At 41.6% G+C, this 19502-nt stretch overlaps 2 protein-coding genes across 4 annotated transcripts in view; both read left to right on the forward strand.

Moving 5' to 3' along the window:
- Positions 1-2420, forward strand: part of LOC139633100 (connector enhancer of kinase suppressor of ras 3-like) — a 31385-nt gene extending 28965 nt beyond the window's left edge. The window contains exons 11-13 of the mRNA XM_071498518.1: positions 401-588; positions 698-784; positions 1114-2420. Coding sequence (XP_071354619.1) covers positions 401-588; positions 698-784; positions 1114-1403 — 565 coding nt within the window. The 3' untranslated portion in view covers positions 1404-2420. The remainder of the gene's footprint in view (positions 1-400; positions 589-697; positions 785-1113) is intronic.
- A 5881-nt stretch (positions 2421-8301) lies between these two features.
- On the forward strand, positions 8302-19436 carry LOC139633101 (interactor protein for cytohesin exchange factors 1-like). Of its 3 annotated transcripts, none has more exons than XM_071498520.1 (11): positions 8302-8649; positions 10734-10787; positions 11305-11344; positions 11877-12046; positions 13797-13870; positions 15568-15639; positions 15977-16041; positions 16442-16566; positions 16809-17157; positions 17677-17867; positions 18075-19436. In XM_071498520.1, exons 1-11 carry the CDS (start codon positions 8575-8577, stop codon positions 18273-18275), a joined length of 1416 nt encoding a protein of 471 aa, XP_071354621.1. In that variant the 5' UTR covers positions 8302-8574; the 3' UTR covers positions 18276-19436. The 3 variants fall into 3 exon arrangements, with proteins under 3 accessions (XP_071354621.1, XP_071354622.1, XP_071354623.1); XM_071498521.1 differs by lacking the exon at positions 8302-8649 and adding an exon at positions 9463-9697; XM_071498522.1 differs by lacking the exons at positions 8302-8649; positions 10734-10787; positions 11305-11344 and adding an exon at positions 11451-11608.
- Positions 19437-19502: the final 66 nt, after the last annotated feature.

Consider the following 19502-nt stretch of genomic DNA (forward strand, 5'->3'; position numbering starts at 1 on the left):
AACCTTTGCCACACTTCCTCACTCAGTGTGTCCTGGGCCCATGATCGCCTTGCGTCTTTCCACTCCTACTGCACATTCTGTTCTGCTTGTCTTCAGCCCACTCTGCTCCCACCAGTACCACCACAGTCCTCATGCAACAGCTGCTTCATTTTCCACCTCCAGGAAGATGACAGAACGTGACCACTTTACTTAAAATGCTAGAGGAACTGAATTTCTAAACAGAAGTTTGTAGCCTTGTCATATTTATTTATGTATTTAATTGAAATGACACAAAGGCTAGTAACATAACATAATCTGCTTTCAAATCTTCCTAATCATGACATTCTGCCTCATATCTTATACCCTATGGATTGGTATGTTGTGCTTTGATAAATAAACGAGCATTTGTTGCTCCCTGCAGAGAGGCGAGAACAGACTCCTTGTCCAGCATTAGTAAAAGACCAAAGGGCTCTGAGTCACCCAACTCCTTTCTGGACCAAGAGAGCAGAAGACGCTGCACCATCGCAGATTATGACAAGCTAAGCATCGGCTGTCCCATCACAGCCAACGTGATTCAGCCCAGAATGAGAGAGCACAAGCCTTCGCGTGGTCAGTATTTTCTCATCAGTGCATCTTATGAATATTCAACTGATGGATATCGAATAAATAGGTTCTTAAAATAATGTAACTCGTGAATATGAATTACTCTTGCTTGTAGGAAAGCCCCGGCCCCTGTCCATGCCGGCGGATACTTGTGTTGGAGTGGTCGATCCCTATGCCAAGCCCTGGGCACAGGGAAGGAAAGGTATGCACACACATGCTTTCACTATTAGATTAAAACTTTGTGATGTATAAATCTTGTGTAAAAAGTGCCGTCATCTGTGGTTTGACAAGGATGCTGTCAGAATAGGATATCCATGAGCCCTCTAACAACACCTCAAGTGACAAAATTAACAGTAACAATACCTGACATGTTACAAAATCCCGTCTGATGTCTGGACCCTCGACTGTGGATGTTTATGTTGTGTTCTGTCTTTACATGGTTATTGTCACCAGATTAATAAAACCTTTGTACCACAAGAGTGCTTCCTTGTTAATGCTGCTGATAAACTCATCATTGTGTCTCTGTTTTAGGTGAAGACCTCCTGTACAGATACCTGAGCAATGAGAGGATCCCCACCATAGCAGAGGAGGTCCCCTCAGTGTCTCCACCCTACAGGCCTGCGGGGGAACGTCACCTCGTCAGGGTGGACCACATCCGGGGCAGCCGCTACTACTCCAACTCAGACCTCCACAACAGCGCTACCATCCCCTACCAGGAGGACATGAAGAAGGCCCCCATAGCCCCCGTCTCCAAGCGCACAACAGCTGAACGCTCACTACTGGTCAGTTGGATCACGCGGCTTAAGCTATTGACTCACTGATGATGCGCTTCCTGTCCGGGGCTTCCTGTTCCTGTCTTGTCCTTCCTCAGTGCCTTTGATTTTTAACGTCCAGCTGTTTTTTTGGCAGCTTCGGGCTTTCTCACACTCCTCTCTCCCAAACCTCCATATTTCCCTGGCGTAACTACTACTACCAACTACTACTCCTCAACCAAACTTGCTTTTGTAGTACTCACTACATTATGTCATCACCCCTTTAACACTGCCCACAATCCTCCTCGTCTCTGACTCCAAGCCCCCTCTCTGCCTCAAGAGGAAACAGTCTGTTCAGGTTTAGGACACTTTGGCCTTGTGTGCTGTTTCTGGACTCCTCTGTACATATTAAGTTATGTCATGTTTCAGTTGAAATGCTCTCTGGTACCATTATTTAATACTTAAGAAAACTTGCCTGATATCACTTCAGCTCTTTGCTCATTTTGATTTTATTTGCATAACTAAGTTATAAAAATAAAACTAAGTGAAACAAACAGCATATTTTATTAGTGAAACTGTGCTTTTACTATACATGTTATTTTTTTTTCTTTTTGAAATTACACTTTTGTGATCAGTTAGTTACATTACCCTCTGCCAATGGTTGCCTCTTGTAAGCTATGCATATATTTCAGAAAGATTTTTAAAGTCACTTTAGCTGACAGTGCTATTTTGGTTGGGAAAAGGATCTTTATATCTTCTCACTAGTAAATACAGTATTTGTGCTGGTTTTAAAGCTATGCACTCTATTGAGTAAACTCTGCAATTACCCACCTAAAGGGGCCTATATATACACAGCTGGTTGACAGTAATAACTGGTCTTTTAAAGCCAGTGTTTTGAACCAATCCTATAGGACGCACAGGTCAAATGGTCTTCTAATAGCTCAGGCTATGGAAAGATCACACATCACAAGAGATAGAATGACAGTATTATTTAAGAAAATACAGGGAAGAAGTGTCTGTTGTTGCTTTATCTGCCTTTTGTAAGATTTGAATAGCGTTTATTAAAAATTGCAGTTATTTCAGTGATCTTTTGTATTGTCTTTATTTTACCATTGGGTGTGGAATTGCTGCTCAAAGTGCAATTATAATGTAGCATGTGGGGTAATGATTTCTTTTTTGAAAACTACATTGCTGAACTGTTATTTTAGTTTTAATTGACAGGCAGCTTTAGTAATTAGCTTCCAGTCTTGGCCTGAGTGCCGGGGCCTGCTGTCTTTCTAACCTGCTTTGACCTTTGCGGTGATCCCTGCTTCTGTTTTTTTAAGTGTGTGGTGAAACTGGATAGCTAATGTCAAGTTACCTTTTTCAGTGTGTGTCAGATGGTGATGGTTATGTAACTACTTACCTCTTTGATGAACTTTAAATTCCAGCTGGGGGACCATATGGTCAAAGCAAGTTTCCCATCAGGGAACCTTATTCCTGCACATATGTTGTCCTTTAAAAATTTAAATGTAAGATAAGGATTACTTTGCCTGACAGCTTTCGCCGTTTTCATTGATTTGAAGAAGTGTTTGCCGGGCAAGGATCGGCACCTTTCATCACGGAGCTGAAGACCTGACTGCTGTCAAGAACAACCCACTGCTGTCACCTCTTTTCCCCTCGCCTGTGTTTCTTTGTGCATGAGTTTACTGATGGAGACAGGCCTCTTCTCTTATCTCTCCTCCACCTCTTCCTCCTCATGTCTTGCTCTGCCCAAGCTTGCCAAGCTATAGTCGCCTGCGGTCCTCACTAATTTGCACTTTCTGAAAACCTGTGGTCTGCTTAAGTACAACCTGCACTCTGTTTAACCCGCTGCTTAGTTTGCTAACCACTAACATGTTATGCCGGCACGGGAATGATATGCTGAATTATTGATAGACTGCATGTGGAATAATTTTTTATTATCACAAATCACAGACAGAGACATGTGAATGTGTTGAATGTTTTGTTCTCTGTTTCTTCTTTTCCTGTTATGGAGAAGAGATCTATTTTGCCACAACACAAAATTTAGTGCTATTAAATGTGGCTAAGTTTTAGTTGCCTGCGAGAGAAGACGCTGCAGTTTTACAGTTAACTTTTAAATGTTACCACATCAAGTCATAAGTTGGACGCTGGCTATGAGCAAAAACACCACACCAGACCAGCAGAAAGACTCCATCTCCAACTTGTGTTAACACATAGATCTTTATGTATCACAGGGACCTGACTGGCACTCTAGCAGTGACTTCCTCAACCGGTGAGTTCTCCCCTTTCTCTCCCTCCCACACACACACACACACAGACACACACTCAGTGTCGCATAGTCTATAGGTCAAATGAGAAACATAAGAGCAGGGTGGGTCTAATTTTCTTACAGGGAGTGACAGCAGGCTGTGGAATCTCTTTAAAACAAACCACGGGGTGCAGGGTCAGCGGGCGGGCTGCTTTTATGATCAGGGAAAATATGCTATAGACAAATGGGCTGGGATTCATACAGGGCACAAAGCGAGACAGAAACATGTGGTGGCAGCTTTTAGATTGGAACAATAGTTTCAGTCCAAGTGTAACGGTGTATATGTAGTGTTAAACAATGTTTCCTTGAGACTATTAGGAACTGCAGTAACATGATTACCACTGAACTTGTGTTACAAAAAGTATCGCTCCACTGCTTCAGGCCTGGAATAAAGAAACAGTAATTGTACCCTATCAGATTTCCTCATCTAATTAGATCAAAGAAAATCAAAATATATCTGTTGTATAGGTGAAATGTGCTCAAAGCCTTCTTGTTATTTGCTTTTTCTAGCTTGAAGTAGTGAAAATTCAGAAATTTCAACTTTATCTAACCCCTACAAATAAATGATGGTCATTTTGCTGAACAGCATAAAACTGACTTATAATCCTTTGAATGCTGCACCAATTTATCAATTTGGAGATGATTATTAAATGGGTAGATACATTTTTAGTTTTTTTTTTAGACATCATTATCTCCCGTGTGTGTCCATCCTTTGCCATCCACCCCCAAGACACCTTCACATCCTGGAGAATCTTTAGAAATGTCACTGTCATGACAAATCCTGATTCTTCTGCGCTTCCAACCATAAATAACTCCATCCCACTGCAAAATATGACGACATCCGAGGATTGCTGCTCCATCCGTGGAACAGATGTACCTCCTCTGGTCTTGGATGTAGGGCCTGAGGAGGTGTGACTCGCCACATTAACACCGTGATCAATGACTGAACGCCTTGCACCCCCCCCCCCACACCCTCCCTTGCAGTTCTATTCTGAGAGCTGCACACAAGCACATCACATCCGGTTTTTTGCACGCTCAATCAAAACCTATTACTCACATTTAGAATATATAGGAAGATGCTATAGTAAATCTAGAGGCAGATAAGCAGTTGATTCATCGTTGGTGGGGGTTTTTGAGCATGAGAATTTGATTGACGGTGCATTTAATCAAGTGTCATTTTAATTTTGGCTTGGTAATCTGTAAAAACAAACCGGTTTCCTGATGACAAAGCATAAAATTTGATGGTGCATCAATTTCATTTCTATGTCATTTATCAAAACTATAAAAAATGCGGGATCCATTCTGTTTAAGTGGTAGGCAGAACATACTGACACAAGTATTTGAAGTTGCAAAACACCTGCAAAAAAGAATGCTCACTATCTCCTTTGGCAAACTAGTAATTTAAGGAGGTGACAAAGACATGAAAATATATGGACGACAGGAGGAGGAGAGCACAAGAAATGTTAGCAATTGAAAGACAGGAAAAACTAGCCAGAGACAATTTCATACTTTGAAATTGCAGGGTGAGGCCTGGCTGAGGTAAATCAAGTATTTTGAGCATTGGGAACAAACTTCTTGTCTGCCCGTGCTCCTGGGGCTGGTTGCCAAATGTATTATCAGAACCACTGGTACACCAACTAAACAGTCGCCATGGGATCTGTTTTGTTCCAGCCCAAACAAAGTAAGCCAGATTGGAAGATAGATAAAGATAATGAATGGTTATGAATGAGCTGGGAAGCAGTAAGTATGTGTTGGAAAATCTCAAGAGACACTTCTGTCTAATCTAAAGTAATGTACAAGACGACATTACCATAGAGTACTGACATAAGCTTAAGTGGGTTGTTTTAAACCATCGATGTGTTGATTTCCAATGTCTCTACTCTGTTCTTACAGGTACAATCAGCCACATATACGATCCTGGTCTTTCTCTCAAGCAGTAAGTATCTATCATTCCCACTGATTTAAAAATCAAGTGTACGCAGTTATTCAGTTTGTGTGTACAACTATGTGAGTTTGATACATACACTGTGCAATGTGAGGAATGCCACCGGCCTCAGCCTTGGCAGGAGGTGTTGAAATTGAATGCCTCAGCTACAGGCCCATTACATTTCACAGTGACATATGACAACATCCACAATTTCTCTCAGTCTCTCTCTCTCTCTCAAACACACACACATACAAAATCTGAATCTAAACCATCAACCTCTTCCTTTTTGACCACACTAGCGGCATGATTCTATGTTTGTCTGTCAGTCAGTACCGTTTTTGTCCAGACCAGAGTAGCTCAGCAATTATGGATGAGATTATGTACAGACATTCATGATCCCGAGGGGATAAATCCTAAAGACTTTGATGATCCCCTGACTTTTCCTTTAGCGCCTCTATGGATTTGACATTTGGGGTTTCGGGTGAAATGGCTCAACAGCTATTGGATGGATTGCCACAGCAATCTTTTCATTTTGCTCTATCATCACATTAAATTTATAGTTTGCTGATAATTTTAGGTCATGGCCAAAAAACTACATTCCTACTATCAAAATCAGGCCCAGCTTTAATTTCTGTTAAGTGCTAATTAGAAAATGTTAGCATGCTAACATAATGAACTATGATGATAAACATGGGAAACTGAACATTAAACATGTTAAACATCAGCATATTCGCACTGTTAGCGTGTCAGCATTTAGCGCAAAGCACGGCCTCACAGAGCTGCCAGCATGGCTGTAGACTCTTGTTCCTCATCAAATGGTGCTATAGTGGAAAATTGATCCAGCACCTATTAGCTATGGCAGATGTGGAAATGGAACCACCACAGTCTCTTTGCACACAAACACACACACACACACACACACACACACTCATATACCACAGTACCATAAGTCAATGACAGTCCCTCTGTGGCACATACCACTCATGCGCCTCCACAAGGGTCAGATGGATTAAGCGCATAGTCAAGAGTGGCAAGTGAGCAAATCACATTGGTACAGATTTATGGTTCAATGGCAACGTGTTGTTGCACCAAACAAGAAAACCTTGACCTTGCAGTCAGCATTTATATATGATAGAAGGTGGAATACATGGGTGAATGGAGTATTGAATTGCTTTTGTTCTTTGTCACCATTTGTGTGCACACCTGAATGGATACATGCTGCATACGTGCTGCACGGAGGAAAAACAAGATCCTCCTTCACTGCCATTCGATGCTGCATTTAGGACTGTAATATGTACATGTAGTAAGATCTAAACCGAGGTGTTGATCAACAGCAGGGCAACTTGGAAGTTACCACCTACAGCAGAGGGAGGGCATGCAACCCCATCAAACTGAGCAAGCTAGAATCTGATATCATTTCCAGCCCTGCACCCTTCCCCCTTTACACTGTGTGAGATTCCCCTGCTAAATAATAGCCACTCTGTGCCCCCCCCCCCCCCCCCCCCCTCTCATTCCTCTTCCTCACACACACACACACACAGTCTCTGGGTGGGAGGGGGAGGACATTAGCTAAGTGCCATGACAATTCTCAGCATGGATGATGATGGGAGATTGAGTACCACAATGGTGTGACCAATCTGCATTCCCGCGAATCCCTCAGGCCTTTGACACGAGTCGCATGCAATATTACCTCACTTCCACCAAAATTCAGCCTCAGTCAAATGCCCCTTTAAAATACCCTAAAGTAGCACGCTGAGACTTCTTCCCCCAACACAGAAATGAGAAGAGCGTGAACGGTGTTGAAATGTTTCACTCAATCCATCCCATTTAATTGAAATGTTAAAGGGTGACGCTTTGAGGGGTTTGGGTGTAACAGAGGGAAGTTACTTGCCATGGATGAGAAAGATAGGGTGACAAATGGGAGGGGAAGCAAAGAGGAAGCTATGGTGTGAGAATGTGAAAAAAACATATAAAGGGAGCGGGGGGGGGGTCTCTTCATGGTCACTTCAGACCACTCTCTGCAGTACAATAGCAAGTGGAAAGAGAGAAGAGGCCCCTGTCTATTTAAGTAGAAATGAAATGGAGACTATAATAACGCAGGACCCAGGAATGTGTCTGCTGGTTTACCGCCATCCTGACACAGACATACACAGGCCAGAGCATCCAAGCAACATATCCACACAGTTACAGCTCGAGCAGCGCTGTTATGGCTACAAACCGAGCTCCCCACCGAGGCAGCTAAGGGTGTTGATAGCCAGGCCACAGCTTCCCTGAGCTATGAGTGGACTCTGTAACCTGAAACACTCATTTTTCCCCTTCTTTCTGGAGGAAGCCATATTTAATTTGTGATTGTCTCCGCAGCCCTAGCTGGGTCCTGACTTTAACACCACTTCCACGCTGATGAAGGTGCACTCATTGTGAGTGGCTCCTCAGGTATTTGAGGCGGTGATAGCAGATGTTTAGGACTGGACTGAGCTCCAGAGCAGTAGAGCCCAGTCCAGTCTAAACTTTGCTTATGTAAATGAATGGCATACGCTGTGACGCTGTGTTTTTTTTTTTTTACTCTAACTTTATAGAGTAAAAACAAAACCCAACTCTTTGTTATGCCTCTGTCGCCTGAATGTTGAGTTCAGGGGCTGTTACAGCTGTCAGAGAGCAGGGGCGCAGCGACACCTAGAGGCCGCATGTGGTAACTGCGGCTGTTTTCTGATAGAAACTATAAATTTGCTGTCTGACTAATAACACCCAAGATGGAAAAATATCACGAAAGCCATAGCTGCATTAACAAAAAATAAATAAAAAATAAAAAATGCGCCTTCATAACTTCTGTCGCTTCGTTTTGAGTGTGGGTGATGATACCTTCTTTGAAGTAAGGAACAAGGGGCAACACCCAAACAGGTCCTGAGCTCACCCGAAACCGGCTGACCTTTTTTTTTTTTTTTTTTTTTTTTTTTTTTTTTGGTTGTTGTTGTCGTGAGTTTCTTCTTAGATTTTTAACCGACATGTTCGCCAAGGTTTGGTCAGACTTTGAGCAGAGCTTTCGGGCCAAACTTCAGTCGTGGAGATTATGGTGGAAGGTACAGTATCGTTGCATGTTCCTGTTGAAGTGACCTGAAAGCTGCTCTTGTGTCCGCAGGGTTTGGTTAGCTAAGCCACCAGGCCGCAAGCAGGAAGGCTGAATTTAACATTGTAGCTACCGTAAACGTTACAGGCCGGACTGCATGATCTTTTAAAGGATTTTCCCCCCAACGCACACTTTAATAAACGCTGATAAAATTGTATTTGTGTTGATGACATCCATTTAAAGTAAAGTTTCATCGGCTGAATTACAAAGTAGTTGTGCATTGCCTAAATATGGTGAAACTTTAAATCATTTAAAGTTGAAGAACGTGTGTTTCAGGTTTCCAAAGTGTAGTTACTTTAAATGAAACTGTGATGCAACGTAGATGTGGTGATGCCTTGCATTTTAAAACACACCTTTCACTTAAATTTGAAGTTACAAAAATACATTTTATCTGTGATTTCTACTGCAGGGCTTAGCATTTGCTTGTCCATTTACTTTGTGTATAGATTCCTAGACTCCTAGAGACTCAGTTCTTACCTCCATCTGGAGAGCTACTGTACATCCATTGTGTTGGGGGTGGGGGGCCCATACACAGATAATATGCTCATAATATGTGGTTTTGCAAATAGCTTGCAACTGCACTGACAGCTAGAAAAATATAAGTACGCATTTCACCTCTTGTTACCCCTTAGTCAAAGAACACATGCAAATCTGCAAATACACCAATTCAAGATGGACTTGGAGCTAAAATTTCACTTCACTCTCAGTGTCTGCAAAAGATCCAGCAGGAAGTTACTTACTAAACACACAGGCGTCATCACCGTCACGCTTGTGCTGTGGTTTGTGTGGTGATCAGCATCTAGCTCCCGCAGGCAGCCAGTTCACTCAAACATCCGGAAAATAAGATATGATGCATTTGTGTTGTGCAAGACAGTGAAACACACATGCACAAAGGTTTCATTTAGACATTCGCTGCCATTGTGTGAGCTGTCAGAGTCACAGAGGATACTCAGCTAAGGCGTGTGGACTAGGAGTGAATCTGTTAAGTTTTACAGAACCAGGTATGAGTCTTCCTGTCTTCTTTTCCTGTTCTCAATAGGGACGTTTGTAGATTGAGTTTATGGTGAGTGATTGAATGCGAGCAACTGCAGCAGGAGTTGAACTCAGGACCCTGTGACCCGTCCACCACCTGTGCTTTTATATTTCCTGAGGCGTCTTTCTGGTTTATCACTCAATTTGACTACGTGTAATGTCAGGGGTGTATGGAAAACTGATTCTTTCTAATATTTCTAATCCATAAACAAGTGTAATGGATGGTTGAGACTGCTTTTCTGTGAACGGTTACCCATGTTTTTGCTGTATTGTGATAGGCTTTTGAACAGTGGCAAACTGTTGAATGTTTGGTCTAGTGATATTCTGTGTGTCTCTCGAGCAGCTTTGTCTCCGTTCAAAAAAGGAACTCAAGTATGCAGAGGAAGTTGGTCAATGATGGCAACTTGGATTTCCCAATATCTTTTGTGTCACTGTTCATTTAGGGTGCAAAAAATAAAACGCTTCACTTTTCTGTTTTATTCTCTGGGCTACTAAGAAAACATATTTAAAAAGAAGCTCTTTTTGAGGTGCGATAACTGCAGGAGAATCCCTATTTAGATGCAGTGGGGTCTGAGACCACTTTCCGAAAAAGCTCACAGGCTTTTGGCCTCTGCTGTGTCTCTAGGTAATTGCTATATGTGTAAAGATGAAGGCGAGATGAAACTGCTGATGGTGAACATTGTGGAACTTCACCTCTGAGTCGGTGCTGCTCCTCAACATAAGTTTGAAACTTTTATTTCTGACACAGCTTCCAGTTCCATAGAGGGAGACTTTTTTTCTCTTTCTTCTCGCTATCAATTCAAATTAATGTTTTCTTCACTCTGGAAAAGAAAAAAAATAAAATTGAGAAACACTGTCACTGCTGTCTGCCCATGATGTCACTTCCTCTTGTCACGCTGAAGCAACAAATTGCTCATTTTCTGCCCATTTATCTGCGGGTAGTAAGACTGTCAACCCACACACCTGTCCTGTGAATAAGTTGTATCTTCTGGTTTCTATCAACAGGCTGCCTTCCCTATATCTGTCTCGCCATCTATGGCTGCCGATGACTACAACCCAGTAAGTGTTTGTTCTGTTCCTTTTGTTTGTGTGTGTGACATTTACCTCAGAGTCAGAGTTTGAATTGTTCTTGCTACTAATGAAACAGAAAGCCCTATCTCCTTCTACTGGTGGATCTACTTCTGCTTCTGCTATTTTATAATGACGTATATGATCAAATATTTATAGCAACAAGCCTTTCTACATCACAAGGTGACAGCTGGCCACACGCCTAGTGTGGTTTCTCTTTATATTTCACAATGGAATAAAAGTGTTAAGAGCGAAAAGAGATAACGCACCGGACCGAAAGGCAGGTCACAGATGAGGATGTTAGAGAGGAGGTAGGTGTATGTTAATGTGTGTATCAGTAGAGTGATGGAGGGGACAGCAAAGAGAAAATGCATGTGACACTCGGTGAGAGAAACAGGATGTTCCAGACGGCCTCCTTTTCTCGGCTCTGGGGTCTAAAACTGCTAATGTGTTTTTCTTCCCTGCTGCCTGTGACTCTTTGACCTCACGTTGTCCTCCTCCCCCAAAGGTCTCCCTCCGAACCAAATCCAAGAAGAAGAGCCGAGGAGGTAAGTTGTCACCCGTGAATGCTCTGTCACTCTCTGTGTCTCTGTGTGTACCCGCAACTATAATTTGGCTGATCTGTGGGCGTGTGTGAAGTGGCGGGGCAATTGGTGTGTACAGAGGGCTTTTAGACAACGCTTGGTTAGTTTCACTTCAGTTCTCATCTATTTTAGCTCTGTGCGCCAGCGGTTTGGTTCTTCTGGGAAGCAAACTAGATTTTTTTTTTTTGGTGTTTATTGTTATTGCTGACAGACAAATAACGAGAACAGGTAAGCAGAGTGTAGCACAGCTCTTCTGAATTGACTCTTGCTGGTTGTTATGTGGGTTTGTTCAGGGTTATTTTTAGGATTTATTGGTTATTGACCAAATGCAGTGGCCTATTTGGACTCCAATGGAAATGTTGTCTTTGTTCGCGTTGGGCTTCTTGCTTCATCTGATGCTGTACTTGAGCTTGACTTTACTGTGGCTTTGCATCTCTGTGGACGGAGAGGAGGAGGTCCCTGTGCATTCATGTGCATGTGTACTTTTTGTGCACAGGCAATGGTACGATGAGCAGAAGACGAGTCTCGGTCAAAGAGCTGGGTCAGCCAGACCACCAGGGCTGGCTGTACAGGAAGAAAGAGAGCAAAGGCTTCCTGGGTATCAAATGGAAGAAGTACTGGTTTGTGCTGAAGAAGACAGCTCTCTACTGGTACACCAACCAGCTGGTGAGTATTTTTTCTAAGCCACCTTTTCATCAGGGGACCTGTTTATGATGTAGACATGTTCAGCCGCTGCCTGAGCCATGCGCGTGAGATGGCTGTCGCAGCTCATCACTGTTAACAGAAACTCCAGTCTGGTGCTGTACTTCCACAAATCCTGAGTGAAAGAAAAAATAAGTGTCAAATATAGCTACGTTTCGGTTTCTCTCTCTCCGGCCCACTTGTGCCCACTAACCTTCTCTCTATCACTCTCTGACTCTCTTCAAATTCAAATTCCTGTCACCTTCATAAGCAGATTATTTAAGATTTACAATGAAAATATAATAGTTCTGGAAAAAAAGCTAAACAAATCATTGCAAGCAAGTCATTTTTTAAAAAGAATATACATGATAAGATGAGATTTAGTTTAACAATTTAATGTACAATGATGGCAATTTTCTTGAGACGGTCGGTCTCACCATACGTTCTGACCTCAGATTTTCCATGGCTCTCAGACTTAAGCTGAGTGGTTCATACTGAAGACATAAATCTTGAAAGCCGAGTCATGAAAATACATTTTCCTTTTTTAAAAAATGCTCAGTAATCTCCTAAAGCGGCTGAGCAAAGTAGTTTTTAGCAAACATTACTCATTACTTTTTTTATCAGCAGATGATCACACATCTGATGCATTATTATTAGTACAGAGTATTTACAGCATCAAGATGATGCATGTGAGGTTAACTCAAAATAAACTCATGTTTCATCATGACGATATGTGAACCAGTGCAACGTGTGTGTGTGTGTGTGTGTGTGTGTGTGTGTGTGTGTGTGTGGAGCTCTATGGCACAGAGAAATATGCTTTATCAGCTATAATATCACTATCAAGGGTCAATGCATTGTTGGTTATGGTCTTTTTATGAGATTTGTTGACAATATGAAAAACGCAGAATATCACCACCAGACTTATCTATGAAGCTGCTACTAAACTACACTGGCAATATGTGAAAGTTCAAAAATTAAAACATAGCGTGAACAATGTTTAATTGTCAGTAATGTTTAATACAGTCCACAGACATAGCCAGTAACTCTTGTGGTGGTTATCATTCACTTCGGTTTGCAGGTGGATAATGCAGTTTATAATGACAAGCAAACGGAACTAATAAAGTTTTGGTCTGTATAAATAGTTAAACATTGACTGTAATTTAAAAAAATTCAAAACATATAGGAAAGGGTGATTATAGCTGTATCTGCTAGAGGAAATGTTTTTCTCTTATACAAGTTTTTGAAAGAAAGAATGAAAAAAAGTTGTTTAGAAAAAAAAATCAATAAAAACTTCCTTTCCCCACATTCAAAATGAAAATGTATTGACACGTCGACTGAAGATCTGCAGTGATTAACTTGCATGTAACACATCACACATATAACACAGACGCAGTGTGAGGCGGTGGAGGCTGCACATGAGTCATACTTGTTTTTGCCACAGCTGTCTCCCCGTCAGCCTGTCACTGCAGGAACCACCGAGCCTTGAGACTGTGTTTCCTGGCGGTGACCGTGTCACTCATAGCCCGTCAGGCCCTAAAACAGGCATACGTAACTGACATGTTTGATTTACTGGCATGATAACTTCAGTCAGATCTTATGTATGTCACCATCACATGGTGTTAGAAAATAGAAGAACTAGCCTGCTGCAATATAACAGCGGTTGTCATTGTCAGGAAGTGGTTTGAAATCGTCATTTTGCTTTAACGCTCACTGTTGTTCAATCTACGTGTTGCAGGCAGAAAAAGCCGAGGGCTACATTGACCTCACCAACTTCATGATCGACAGAGCCATAGAGTGCAAGAAGAAACAGTAAGCTCATAGTTCGACTCTATTCTGTTCCTGGTTTATCTCACTCACATTTTATATTCCACCCACTACCTTGAAAAGAAATAGATCTACAGTACATTCAGGAAGTCTTCAGACACCTTCACTTGTTTCATATTTAATGTGGCAGCTTTATCTAAAATCACTGAAATGATTTATTTTCCCATCAATATACACTTAGTACTCCATGATAGCAAAGCAAAAACAAAAATTTTGATTTTTTTGCAAATTTATTAAAAAGGAAAAACTGAAATATCCCATTGACATAAGCATTTAGACCCTTGGCTATGGCACTTGAAATTTATCTTGCGTGCCTCCAATTTCTCTTGATCATATTTGAGATGTTTCTACACCTTGATTGGAGACCAGCTGTGGTAAATTCAATGGACTGGACGTGATTTGGAGAGATACACACCTGTCAATACCAGTCTATATAAGGTCCCACAGCTGACAACGCGTATCAGAGCAAAAACCAAGCCCTGAGGAGGGAGAAACTGTCTGCAGAGCTCAGAGACAGGATTGTGTTGAGGCACAGGTCTGAGGAAGGATACAAAATGTTTCTACTGTACTGAAGGTTCCCAAGAGCACAGTGTCCTCTATAATTCTTAAAAGGAAGAGGTGCGGAACAACCAGGACCCCCTTTAGAGCTGGCCGCCCAGCCAAAATGAGCAACTGGGAGAGAATTGCCTTTGTAATAGTGGTAACCAAGAACCTGATGGTCAATCTGGCTGGAAATTACCAGAAGGACAATCATCACTACAGCACTCCAATGATCTTGGCTTTATGAAACAAGATTTTCTGGAATGATGAAACCAAAATTGAATTGGTTTGGCCTCAGTCTGGAGGATTATGCCTGAAGGAAACCAGGCTTCAGTACCATCCCGGTGGTGAAGCATGGTGGTGGCAGCATCATGCTGTGGAGGTGCTTTTCAGTGGCAGGGACGGGGAGACTGGTCGGGGTCGAGGGAGAGCTGAACAGAGAGAAAACAGATATCCTTAATGAAAACCTGGTCCAGAGCGCTCACGACCTCAGACTGGGCCGTAAGCACACAAGACAAGCAGTGGCTGAAGAACAACACTGTGAAGGTCCTTTAGTGGCTCAGACAGGGCCCAACTGTCATCTCTGGAGACCCTCAAAATGTCTGTCCATCGACGGTCCCATCCAACCTGAAAGATCTTGGGAGGATCTGCAGAGAATGGCAGAAAATCCCCAAATCCAGGTGTCCAAAGCTTGTTGCGTCACGCCCAAGAAGAGTCAAGGCTGCAATTGCTGCCAAAGTACTGAGCAAAGGATCTGAATACTTATGTCACTGTGATATTTGAGTTTTTCATTTTTAAAGTCACAAAATTTCTAAAATTCTGTTTTAGCTTTGTCATTATGGGGTATTGAGTATAGATTGATTGGGGAAATATTAATTTAAACGATTTTATCATACAGCTGCAAAAAATGTGAATATTTTCTAATTGCACTGTTTGTCTATTGTTGCATCTAAATGGCATAGAAAGTGTTCCCACATGCAGTGATGGGAAGTGTATAGTACTAAAACAATCTCAAATTGATCATTGAAGTGGGAATAAATGTAGAGTTTAACTATCAACATCATTTCCCACTGTTGTTGAAACTCTGCTTTTTTTGGGCTGGTCCTGTATAAACTGCTCTCCATGTCCATTTCCTCCTGCAGTGCATTTAAAGCCTGCCACCCTCAGGTCATGATGTTTTATTTTGCTGCCGAGAGCCACGAGGAGATGAACATGTAAGTCACATAAAAGTACACATCATTGTATGTATTTCTTTTTAAGTGTGTTTGTGTGGGTTTTTTTTTTTTTTGCTGGACTGCAACAGTGCGGCCAACTCTAAAGTCGCAAATGTCTGTGACGGGCTGACTGAGTTTGGTGCTCATTGCTCCACCATTGGTGAACTGAATGCCCTATGACTGAGAGAGGCAGAGCTGTAGTTTCTTACCCAGACAGAGGCTGTTTGCTGTGTTTAAGAAAAATATTTTGGTGATTTTTAAAGTAAATATAGCCAAAATCTCAGCATGGTTTTTGTCTTTAATTCACGTTTGGTGATTTATTTATTTATTTTTTCAGATGGTTGAATAAGCTTGGGCTAGCCTCCATTCAGTATGAGCCAACAGAACAAAACCCTGCAGCCGGTGAGCACCCATGACAATCTTTTTTTTCTTGGTACCTGTGACTGTTGAATGAAACCCTGTACCCTGGTAGCCTTGCTTTTAGTGTGACAAAAATGCTTTTTTTAATGTTATTCACTTGGTTTTGAAATACGTTTTTTCTTGGTTTTCTTAGCTCAGATGATCATGTACAAGTGAACTTAACACATCCAAATGAACAACATGGATGTCTTAAATAGCTTTCAATCAACAACAGTACTGATCTTTTCTGGTTATTTTAAGCTAGAATAAGACAGAACTAATTTAATTGTCTCTGGATTCTGGTCGTATAAGTTATGTTATGGTTTCTAACTTCATGTTGTCCCACACCCCCACCCTCTGCCCCTCCAAACACATACACACACACACACATTTGGGTTTTTAGAGTGTTATAGTGAAGCCAGCGACCATGAAGAGGCTGAAAGCACAGAGATCCCCCCTCCACCATACTCTGAACAGACCCTGCGGGACTCAGTGGATGCATCTGTACCGCCTGGTAGCACACATCAGGTCAGTCATATCTCTGGCTACAAACAGTCAACACTGCACCATTAGTCACAACCATACAGGAGCCTGTCATTCACTGAAAACTGAAGCTACTGGATTCATTTCTCATAATGTGTTTATTGTGGTTAAAATGCACATAATTAATTTCTTTTCAAATGTAATAAAACTGCTGTTTTCAACTGAACAAAAGCCTGTTTCATTTACAGTAGATTATTACCTCTAACCTTGGAGTATTTGTCTTCCAGGGTACCCTTCCTCCCCCTTACTCCTCCACAGTCCCCAGCGAAGCCAACGGTTCTCTCTCGTCACCTGTTAGCACAATAACATCGCAGGGCTCCGCCTCCTCGCTCGCCAAGCACCGGCAGTCCTGGTTGGACCTTGTCTCGCAGGCGTCTCCTCCAGCTGGAGAAACAGCAGTGGTGTGCTCAGCTCAAGTACACTCACATCAGCCTCCACAAGAGGAAACAGAAGAGGAGGAGGAAGACTCCGACATGTTGGAGAGCTCAGCTCCCCAGGGCTCTGCAGAGTCTAATGAGGAAAGCCCCGCTGCGGAGGAAGAGGCACAGGGGGGTGTCTCCGGTGCGCAACATGAAAGTGAGACTTTGTTTTACACTTTTAATTCAGTTGTGGTTTTGTGACATTTATACTTAAAAAACGGATCTCATTGTCTTCCCTTTGAACTTTTGGAAATGCGTTAATTCATTTGCTTCTGTTTTTGAGCAAACTTTCATTCGAAGTAAAGGAGATTGTATTTTAGATTTGTGCTGTTTTAGATTTCATTTTTAGTTGTAAGAAAACATGCTAGCACAGTGTATTTCCTGTTTTCACAAAAAATGGATAACATTGATGCTCAAAGGAAGATATGTTAGTTAAAGCATTTACTGGCACATTTTCATTGTTTCAGATTTTGTAATATATTTTGTTCCCTATACTCATCTGTGACCTGCCTTTGTTCCGTTAAGCAGTGCTGATATATTGTTGTGTATTATATATTGTATTGTTCTGTGTGTCATCTAAATGTACTAGTAGCAATGCATTTTGCTTTGTTTGTGACTCAGTTTAAGCTGTGCAGCATGTGTAGTGATGCTACAATGAAACCATATCTTGTTTCAGGGGGTCATGGGAACAGCTCAGATGAGATGGAGAAGCTGTATATTCATCTAAAAGAGGCCAGCCTGTCACCAATAGGAGATCGTAAACCATCCACGAAAAGGGAATTCAGGGCCTCCTTCATAAAACGCTGTAAAAACCATACTATCAATGATAAACTGCACCTTATCAGGGCTCTCAACAGCACATTAAAGGTACAGTTTCTATTTTACGACTGCTTTTATGCTGTTTTTCAACTTGTGATTTTATATAACTCCATTACAGTACATTTAGCAAAAAAAATTTGGATTTCATAATTGTGTGAATTGCAAAAAAATGTTGCTTTTTCTTTAAAATTTGGAGTGCTGAATGCCATTGTTTCATTTTTCCCATTGTCTTTGTGCTATTGTTTTCTGTCCCAGTCGAAGGAAGCGGACTTACAGGTGATAGAGCAGCTGCTGTCGAACCAGGAGCTCACTTCACACAAGTTCAGAGAATGGAAGGAGGCCAATGCGCCCTTGGTGCAGGAGATCTGTGTCAGAAAGGACCAGCAGGTGGCATCAGAGGCCACAAAAGCTGCAGCATCAGTCAGTGCTGCTCCAGTGGTGGAGACCAGTTTATAAAGACACCTCATGACTGTTTTGTTTTTTTTTTTTACTGTGTCTGGACTCAGAGGACGTCACACTCACACAGTTTGGATACACACATACTGGTGTTTTCACTATTCACAGACTACTGCTCCGTATTAGCGGACTCTAAGTGCTGTTCAACAAGTAACTGGATCAGTGAAGAAGAGTGTTTTTAGATCCTAAATGGAGATCCTAAATGGAGCATGTCACATTAAAATGTGAAATGTGTTTTAGTGTTACTTTTTCTGTCTGACTGTTTTATGATGTAATTCTGTGAACCTATGCATAAATAGTTTTGATATGTGGAATGATGGAGTACGTTGAAATAATGGATCCATTGTGCTCTGCATGGAAAACACTCGTTTTTACATCATGTTTTATCTGTTTTGATTTCATCAGTAGTGAACAAGTTTTTAATCTGTTTTTAGTCTCTTATTGGTGCCATGCACCGTTACTGCCTGTTTCACTTGCATTTCACAGAAGCTGTTACGAATGATTTGTGTGTGTTGTTCGCCCTAGAAAGTACATCATCACACCTAACATTAAAACTTTCTAGACTGAACAGCTCATTTTCAGCAGAAAAGGCTGTGTTTGTGTTCTACTAATCTAAAACACACTGTTTAAATGAAGAGTTCCAACCATGACAAACAACAAACATTAACAGTATCAGACATCTTCATTCATATTTTATTACAAATGTGATAAAGACTGTGTTACTAACTAATGTCATTGGATTTGAGACAGGATTTAGTGCTTTCATGTGCTTGTAAACATAGGATGCATGGTAAATAATTCTCAGGAAGAAAAACTGCAAGTGGGCCAGCAAACACAAACCCTGCACTAGTTAAACATAAGCAGATGAGAGGGAAGTTATACGATTACATACATACATACATACATACATACATGAGGCATTATGTGACTGTGCCCAGCCACACCTCCAGAGAGCAACAGGAAGCTCAGGCCAAGGGCAGGGTCTTGACAAACCTACTGGAATTGGCCCAACCATTTTTTTCTGAATTGAGTTTCATCTGTTGTGCATGTTGAATGAACTATGCGTAAACAGTTGTAAATGGATGTGTGATGTTTGATCTTTATTCTGGAATGAAAGTCATTGTGATGCTTGTATACAGGGAAATAAAGTGTTGTTAAATGGGTGAACTTCTCTCCATTGTGGCTTAATTCTGATTCATGTGGTCAATGTCAGAGATGACTGTCTAT

This window comes from Trachinotus anak, unplaced genomic scaffold (genome assembly GCF_046630095.1).
Source record: "Trachinotus anak isolate AG129_WGS33_773 ecotype Australia unplaced genomic scaffold, CSIRO_AGI_Tana_v1 ptg000015l, whole genome shotgun sequence".
Classification (NCBI taxonomy): Eukaryota; Metazoa; Chordata; class Actinopteri; order Carangiformes; family Carangidae; genus Trachinotus; species Trachinotus anak.